At 40.3% G+C, this 9,751-nt stretch overlaps 1 protein-coding gene across 1 annotated transcript in view; it reads right to left on the bottom strand.

The window, feature by feature from the left end:
* Positions 1 to 4,992: 4,992 nt before the first annotated feature.
* Positions 4,993 to 9,751, bottom strand: part of Tmem207 (transmembrane protein 207) — a 22,787-nt gene continuing 18,028 nt past the window's right edge. Inside the window, exon 5 of the mRNA XM_005344903.1 lies at positions 4,993 to 5,123. Within this exon, the coding sequence (XP_005344960.1) occupies positions 4,993 to 5,123 (131 nt within the window). The remainder of the gene's footprint in view (positions 5,124 to 9,751) is intronic.

The raw sequence follows: 9,751 nt of genomic DNA on the forward strand, positions 1-9,751 counted from the left end.
AAAAAAAGTCAGTTCCTTGAAATCCTATTATTATGATTAAACACAAGAAGTAACATTTGCTGCAGGCATATTTCAAGAAACATTGATGCTTAACACATGGAAGACATCCGGTATCTTTTAACTATCATATGAAAGCAACCTTTGGTATTTGTCCAGATATCTTTATTTTTTAAAAATTATCTTCTAGGAAAATAAACATTATTTTTCTGCCACTTCAATCCAAGTGCATATTCCCTAGGCTCACACTCCCCTCCTAACTCCATCTAATCAACAGTATTCCATCCAGCTAACTGTATACCCAGTATTCATTTTGATTTGGCTTGAATTGACACACCTGTGCAAGTAGCTTTGGAACAGGCTCTCATAACTTCAATGTTGGTGTTTGCTCGTAGACAGAATCCAGTTGCTGAATCATCACCCCCACACACATCGCTAATTTCTCCCACCATTTTCTAGGTATGAATTATAACCACTGCCTGGCATCCATGTGGAGTGTGCTTTGAGATCCTTATTTCATAGTATATAAATAAGAATTCTTTTCCTAAATGTATTTACTTAAGATAAATGTAATCGTTATCCACATTTCCTGGCTTAGGGGATAATCCACCGGTACGCTAGTTGTAGTGGTTACATTTATTGTACACATTCCCGAGGTACAGAGTATTTGAGCCCATATATAATGATCAGTAATCAAATAAGAGTATGTGGCATGCCCGTCTCTCCAGACACTTAAGAGAGAACTCTGAGCTTGTCTTGTCTTCTTTTTCCCTTTTCTTCCTTTGCCCCTTTACATTTTCAGGCAGAGGCTAAGTATGTAGTGCAGACTGGCCTCAGACTCATACACCTGTAGTCTTGTCTCAATTGCCCCAGTGTCCAATTTACAGCCGTACAGAATCATATCTGCTTTCGATTTTCAACTAAGCAAGTAATTAGCCAGATAATCAAACTCTCAGACAGTCCCGGAGTGTGTGTAAAAGATGGAACTACCTGTATGCCCGTCTCCTACGCTCACTTAGCGGTCTGTGTTTCCTTGCATCCTGACTTCCTCTGTGGACTCGCAATTGAGAGTCATTACTGCCAAGGCATCCAGCTGCTTAATTGCACGTCTAAGTAAAAGAGCACATACATTAAGTCAAATAACACTATAGGCTGGAGATGAAAACAAATCGGTGCTCCCCGGTCTGCGTTATCCCCCACACAATTACATTGCCGTCCGGTCTCTAGAGACAACGCTTTTCAATTCTCAGTGTCGTCAGATGGCTGAGACGTTACAGACGATGTACTCCAACCCTTTCCTTCAGCGTTCATTTTCTTCCTGGCTTCTGAGAACAAGCTTAGGCCTGATGTCACAGCCTGCTCCTTTACTTCACACATCATCCTGGCAATTTACAATACACTTTAAAACACTAACAGTTCTAGTTTATGTAAACAGTATCAGCTACAGTATCTATAGTTAATCATTTTTTAAACAGTGTCGTGTATATTACTCGTAGCTTAATCATCTTTTAGCGAATTCAACCTATGTTTTTTTGTGGTTTTAATAATTGCTCATATTCTTTGATTATTTCCATTTTTCAGTCGCGGTTTTGCAGCCTATTTCTCTCTGGAGCACGCCTCTAAGAACCTGTTCCGTGCCGCTGCCATCCATGTTCTCACTGGAGTGACTCTGCTCTGGATGGCCGCAATGCTACATCCCTTAATTAACTAATTAATATTCCACGTCAAGTGGGAATGAGCTCCACACTCCTATCTTAGTGCTTCTTTGTGGTTTCAGCTTGGTGTTAGTTGCTCGCCTGTTCTCTGTTTCTTCTGTGAAGGCAGCAAGCAAGCAGAGCAATGTGGACACTTCAGTCAGCTCTGAGGAGAGCTCTGGGCTCCTCTCTTTTCCTTTACAATACCACCATCCTATAGCCAAGTCTTCTGTTCTCTTTTCCCTATTGCTATTATTTTTCTTCTGAATGAAATACTTAAGTACATTTTTTATACCTTTATTGCTGTCATAATGTCTTTCTGAGATGAGGGCTGTTCATTCTATCATGGGCAGCTTGAAATTAGGGTAGTTAGGTCGTAAGACAATGAGGGGCACAAAGTCTAATGGTATAAGTACAGACAGTTCATTCCAGCATGAAGTCCTCCTGCACATCCACCAGGCAGACAATAAGGCACTGATGCATTTCTCTAGACTTCCTTTGTCAGTAGATGCAGGAGAGTGTTAGTTTATAGCCTAAGTGAATGAATGAGTTCTGATTTCTGCTCATGCTCATACCCACAAGGCCTCACGCCCGTTGGATGTCCACCATAGCTGAATATGAGACGTCCTAGAATCTAGGAACAGGAATTATAAATTTTATTTAAAATACATACTAAGTGCCTAATAAAGTGTTTCAGACACACGGTACAAATCAGTGAATGATGCTTCTTCCATGGAAGAATTGCCATTCTAGCCACAGAAGACACATTTGTCCCCTGAATGCAGTCTAATTTCAATGTTAGTGAAAATTAACGTGTATCTGGAATTAGGGGATGGGGTTTGCCAAAGGAGGGAGTGGCTGTAATTTAAATTAAAGTAGGTATTTTAAATGTGTCCTACTGAAAGGGTGGCATGCTAAAAAAGTGAGGGGTTGAGGCAGTTTTATTATATGGGGAAGGTGGAGGCAAGTAAAATGAACGGTGGAGTTAGAGCCTAGCGGCACAAAGCCTAAATGGGCACGTGGTAGCATTCAGAGCATCCTAAGGAAGGAAGACAAGATGGCGTCGGCTCGCATGCAGCTATATGCCAAGCTGCAGTATCAGAAGAGTATCAGATTGCTAACATCATAAAAGACAGCTCTCCATATCAAGGCAGGATGCGAAGTCCGTGAATGCATGATTGAACAATGCCACTTCAGACAGTAGCACGTTATTCAGCACTGAAAAAAAAAGTGCTATCAAGCCACGAAAGACACAGAAGAAATTTATACACACCTTAAACACTCCGAGAAGCCAAGGGGGGAAAAAGCTACATCTGTATGATTTCAAATAAGTGCTCCACCAGAAAAGGCAAAACAGGGGAGACAATGAAGAGATCACTGTAGGCCTGGACTTAGAATGGAGGTAGGGACTGGGGTTAGTAGAGCGCGGGGATTCTCAGGACAATGAAATTGTAAGATATTCTGATGATGGTGCTGAATATCATAATCAATTCATCACACCCCCCAGAATGTACAACACAAGGTTGTGTGATGATGTGTACCTGTGCAGCTTCATCAGAAGGATGTAATCCTGAGACCCTGCCTACGTGTGGGTACAGGGAATATGGGAAATGTCTTTGTTATCGTGTTTAAAACGGTGGGAAGGAGTCGTGCTATACAACAGGGCTCCCATGGGAGATTTACTGGAATAGGAGAGAGAAAGGGGACAGAGAAGTGGGCAGAAAGGGGGTAGAAGAGAAAGAGAAGCAGGTGGACAGAAAGGCGGTGGGCAAGGCCTACCCTTTTTAAAGGGAACGTAGTGAATGTGCACAGGAGGTGCTCTTAGTGACTGAAGCTGAGGACATATCCTGTCAGGACCTTAAGGGCAGGCCAGTACAGATGGCCTGAATACTAACACTCCTGTCAGGACCCCAAGGGCAGGCCAGTACAGATGCCTGAATACTAACTCTCTCCACTTTCTCCTTAGTATTCAAGCAAATCTGAAACTGTTCTACAACTTGGAAAGGAGTTTCCTGGCTGCTGTGTGTCAATAGGATACTCGAGAATGAAGATGGGGTGCCTGGACCAGTTTGGATCTATTTTAGGACTCCAGCAAGGACTGGCAGTGGTGGTTCATACCGGACAGGTGCTAAGTGGGAAACTTTTATTTAGAGTCTGGAAATTCTGAAGCTATGATCAACAAGATTTTCAGATAAAACATTTGAATGAAGTAATACAAGCAGAAGGTACAAGTCCTTGACTGAACTATAGGAAGGTTGGAAACTCTTTGCTAAAGCAGTTTTGAGAAAAGATTGGAGTTAGGATTAGTCAAGTTGAATTGGCAATCAAGTAGATATGTCAATTATTTCATAAAACAAGTTCACTATCTGTATTCAGCTAATGTGGAATCTGACAGAGTTATTAATTATTATTATTATTATTATTATTATTATTATTATTATTATTATTATTATTATTATTTTGCCCTGCCTCTGTCCTTGCCAAATGATACTTGGAAATCTCAAGCTGCTACTTCTCCTGTAGCAGTCTTCAAGCAAAAAAAAAAAAAATCTTTAACAAAGTTCCTTCCTATTTTGCTGCAATAAATGCAAATCCTGAAGGTCCTGGAAGAGACCAGGCTGTGGAGTTCACATTCCTCAAGGACAGCAAGACCCCTGCCCTTTTTCTCTCAGAATCATCGTTTCTGGCAGTTTACATCTTAGGCCATCTTCTGATTCTAGGTACACGGTCTCTCTTCTCCAGCTGGGGAATAAGACTTCTTGTGTTGAGACTAGTCATCTTTCTTCTTCCTTTCCATTCATTTTCCTCTGTCAATCTCAGAGTTAGGACGTTCTTCCCATTCTCTCATTTTAACTTTAACTCAAATGCTCACCCTCTTAGGCTCAAGCACCATTGCTAAACTGTTTATTCACTTTTAATGAGTCGCTGTCAGAGGCTGGCTGAAGATGCAGATGTGGGGGCATCATTTAATAAGCTATGGAAGGCAGAGGGAGGCAAAATTAATGCAAATGGTTCCTAGCTCCCATTTCTGCCTCCTTACAAACTCAACTGTGAGTGTTGTCTGCTCTAAATGAGTGATCAAGCTGTGCTACAGAGTCCACTAATCCACTAGCAAACATCACTATGGCCATCTCCCCACCCCCTTCCATCGACTCTTTTGTCTGCTTGTACTTGCTCAGACTCTCGGGTCTCCAAGGTTTGAATCTCCAAGAATTTCCACTAAGTCAAACAATTTGCCTAACATTGGTTGTCTCTCTTTAGAAATAGTTCTACTACATTCCACTGCCAATTCTGGGTACAATCAGCTTGTTTTAAGAGTCTCTTCATATGGAGGTGGAGGACCTAAGGCACTAAAACATGGAGCAGGACCCAGTTCAGTGTTTGGAGCAGGGAGGCCTATTCCAGATGTTGGACTTCCAGCCATTTCTGTCTCTGGGAAAAGAAAAGAGGAGGTATGAGTTACCATTCAGGGGAGTATACAGGCAGTCACAGAGCTGATGAATCTGGCTTTTCTTGAATCACTGGAGCAACAAAAATTTATTTGTGCCCGTGACAAAAATATTATGGCCACCTTTCTCATCACACTGATAGCCGAGTCACTATGAGGATGATCTGATGACACCAGCACGACCAATGCACCAGGAAACATTGACAGTGCAGCAGCTGAAACCAAAAAGCAACATTCTATTGGGGACTACAAAGCCGATTCCTCTAAATAGTTGTGCTGTTTTTGCTAAAGCTGATGGGCTAATAGGAACCCCAAGTCTCACTAGGAACATTAGACTATTACTAAACTCTGTGTCATATTTAGGTTCTCAAAATATAACAAATACAAATAGTGCAGTATTCCCTTGAAAAAGGAGTAAGCGTGTTGAGATAGGTGGTGACGATCTTCCACTTAAAATGCATGCAGAATAAAGACAAAACATCCTAAATTAAAGAACTTTCAAATTGATGTCCTTATACCCAGATTATGTACAGCACAGCCATTAAACAAGCATTTGCTTTTATAATGTGGTAACCTTGAAAGACCTTGAATTCTTTTTCCAGTAGCTCTTTCAGAAATCAGTATTTCCTTGAAGGACTATTTTTGAGTCACTGAAAAATCAATAGTAATATTTTATAACCTTCTCTTTTTGCATACTTATTCTTTCTATTCTGTATATTTATCTAACTCTGAATTACTTTGACATTTTTATCTACAAACATAAACTGAAACACAACATTCCACATATTTGCATATTGATTATGTCTGCTTTTGAATTATAATGATGGGGTCATTAGTCCGTCTAGAAACTGTAGGGGTTACAAAAATAAAATTGTTTCTCTCTGTCCTCCAGCTGAAGAGGTTCAGGAACCTTTCTGAAAGGGTTCAGAGTTGTTAGCATCAGGAAGCTTGCAAAAAATATACTATACATAGTTTACCAATGGGTTCAGAGTACTAGACATTAGCTCACTGCAGGAATCAGTCTTCACATTATCAAATGATTACTTTATGTGTATTATTATAACTTAGCATCATTTTTCCACACTTGTGTATTTGCCTTATTTCATATCTTGTTGGTTCTCAGTTATTATCATTAAATGAGAAAGACAGAAGTGTATTGAATATATTTAAATTTACTTCTTGCTCCAGGATTTTTCTTAGTATGATTTTTAATTGAATAACCCACCCCTATGCTATATATTTATTTAGCTCACTTTTCTCTTCTTCAGCAAAAGGATAATGATGGTGTCTATCTCCGTAAAAGCAACATTAACCGTCTGGAGATGGGGTGGAGTTTGATTGGCATGTGCAAGACCTAGGTTTAATCCCCAGCACTGAAGAAGGAAATCATAGGAAAACCAAATGCATATATAATGTTCGAAATAAGCCAGGCATATATAGCACCAAACACTGTGCAGTGTTAGGAACATGTAGCAATTTAAATCTGTAAGGTTATTTTCTTATCAATTCTACTTTAATGGTTATTTAATGATTTAAATCATCTTTATCATTATTAGGTATGGCAAAAATCACTACATAAAAGTTTAGCAAGGTAAAACCTTTTGAAGTGCATGAGCTTGGACTGAGGTCAGCTAAGCTTCTCCATCAAACAGAATTGCAGCTGATTTTATACAGTCCCCTTATCTCAGTAATTACCTCCATTGAGAAGTATGCAATGAACAGTAGCCATTTTCCTGGTAGACTGTTGCTAATGTAGTCAGCTTGAAGTCAGCAGTAACTTAGCCTGATACCTGGGAACGTTTGGCCAGTGGCTTGACACATTCATATTTCTGCTAGGTTTAATTGATTCCTCCTGCTGACATCAATATTGTGATCCTGGTGATCTGATCCTGACAACAGATCTCTGTGATGCGGAATTATTATCTCTTTACTACAAATTTGCTTGTTACTTTATGAAAGACATCGGTGTTTTATCGGTAAATTAATTAAGCCAATGATCTTAGAAAACTTGAAAACTGAAGATATACCTCCTGCTATCTTTTTTGTTCCCAGAGTGTATTTATATATAATTTCATGTGGTTTGGACTGGGGAGTGGGCAGGGGATTTATTATTTGTTTGTTTGCTTGCTTGTTTATTTATAGGGCATGTACGGAGGCCTGTGGACAACTTGTGGAGGCCAGTTCTCCCCTCCCACCATGTGGCTCTGGGAACAGAACATAAGTCATCAGATGTGCCAGCAAGTGCCATTATCCAGCCAAGGCATTTTGCCACTCTCATGTTATCTTTACCTGATAACAAGTTAACTCTGTTTAAAAGCATTGAGAAAATTCTACGGCTTTGCCAGTAAACTGTGGTCTGAAGGACGCACTTATGTTTCAGCTTTGTAAAACCTACACAGTTATTATCATTGAGTTATTATAGTTAGAGTCCAGATTCCTTACATCACTGATAACAATTCCAACAGATTTCACTTACATTAACATACATTTTCTACATCTTTCTTTGCTTACCCCTCATTGCGAAGTGGGGAAGGAGGATGTCTCACTGCAGAAGTTCCCTCCTGCAGGCTTTGAACTTACTATGTGGTCCAGGCTGCCCTGGAACCTGCAGTCCTGCTTAAGTCTCTTGAGCACTGGGATTACAGATATGAATCACCATGCTTGGTCATACTCCCGTTCTCTCTCTCCCTCCTCACATAGAGCAATAGCTAAAAAGTCTGAATGGGAGGCATCGTTCTGTCATAGTACCATGCATGTGGATTCATATGTGAACGCCTTTCTTTCTGCATCTTCAGAATAGTGAAAACAATAGCAAAGTTTAGAGAGCTGTTGGGAGGAACAAGTAAGAGTTAAGGTATATATATATGGGAAACACTGAATCATCTGCCCTTTGCACGTCTTTCCCCAAACTGTGTGAATGAAACCCATCTTCTTCCCTCTCTGATACCCCATAAGGTATTTACATGTGGAATATAAACTCTGCAGAGAAAATCTCTAACAGGTCCTGTAAAATAAGAATCCTGAGCCACCTATGGGGGAAAGACTTGGACATGCCAAGGCTTGCTTCTAGTCTGGGTCCCTCCAGTCATTTTTCTTCCCAGCTAGGAGCACTCACATCTAATCATGACCGGAAAACCAGACCTTTTTTTCTTTTCTGAAATAGGAGTGATGTAGGAGAGTCTTCTGTTTTGTGTTGATTTCATTGATTAAATAAAGAAACTGCCTTGGCCTTTTTGATAGGGCAGAAAGTTAGGTAGGTGGAGTAGACAGAACAGGAAGCTGGGTAGAAGGCAGTGAGGCAGGTGCCATGAAGCTCCGGCCCGAGATGGACATAAATTAGAATCTTCCAGGTAAGCTAAGACCTCGTGATGACATACAGATTATTAGAAATGGGCTAAAAGAATATGTGAGAGTTAGCCAAAAAGAGGCTAGATATAATGGGTCAGGCAGCATTTAAATGAATACAGTTTCTGTGTAATTATTTTGGATAAACTAGCTGGGAGCAGGGAGGGATGAAAAGCAGCCCTCCCACTCCTTTTACACATAGGAGAAAGAAAAAAAATCATGCATGAAACAGCAGAAATGATGGGGTCAGAGAGATTGCCAGCTGGAAGGCAGTTTACCTAAGCCATCAGCCCTGAGAGGCTAGGATAGACTGAGCATTCCAGGAGGGGCAGAATCAGAGGTCCTTATCAGGGACAAGTGTGACCCCACCCATGGTGTGAGGGCAGGAGGATGGCTGTTGGTGTCACAGTTGACTGGTATTGTTCATGAAAGTGAGCACAAACAAAGGAGGAGCTGTCTCTTCTGTTGTCTTCTAATGAATGCCAGCTCACTTATATACCTTAGCTGTTTTCCACTCCCTCCCAAACCTCCAATTTATTACCCTTCATATCACCAATGCCGACTTCTTTATTAAAATGGGCTTCTATTCAGCTATTCAGATCTATTGCCTTACTTTCCATGAGATCACAATTTACCCTCAGTTTTAGTGAATTATTTTTATTAATACATTGAAAACAAAAAACCTTGACATTACTTTTCAAATACAAACTAAAGCACAATTAATCTAACAAACTAAGATTCTTGTATTTATTTTTCTATTTCTCTATTTTGATATTATTGCAATATTTATTTCACTGTTTTAATGTCCTTACTTTACATAATGGAATATAGTAATAACTGATAGAGAGCCTTTGCTTGTTGTTAAAACTTACACAGATTTATTTATTGCAAAAAGATGTCCTCATTGGACCAGGAGATGTTCCTGTGGTCTGCAGTGTTTCACCGAGGTCCCAGGTGAGGGACCTTTCTCAGAGCTGATAGCTCGTCAGACATCACTATGGTCTGTACTGGCAACACGTTTCTTTAGTACACCTTATATATACAGATGAAGAACTCTGTGCCTACTTCTTTTCTCTTTAGTATTTCTAATCAAAGAAATTGGCAACCTGTGGGACAATGGTCTTGTACCCTGTCACTTGTATTGTTTTAATAAAAAATGCTGATTGGCTAGTAGCCAGGCAAGAAGTATAGGCAGGGTGACCAGGCAGGAAGTCGAGGGGGAGCTAGAAACTACTGTCAACAAATGGTGATGAAAGGAGACAGAGAC

The sequence above is a fragment of the Microtus ochrogaster genome, chromosome 2 (genome assembly GCF_000317375.1).
Source record: "Microtus ochrogaster isolate Prairie Vole_2 chromosome 2, MicOch1.0, whole genome shotgun sequence".
In the NCBI taxonomy this organism is placed as follows: Eukaryota; Metazoa; Chordata; class Mammalia; order Rodentia; family Cricetidae; genus Microtus; species Microtus ochrogaster.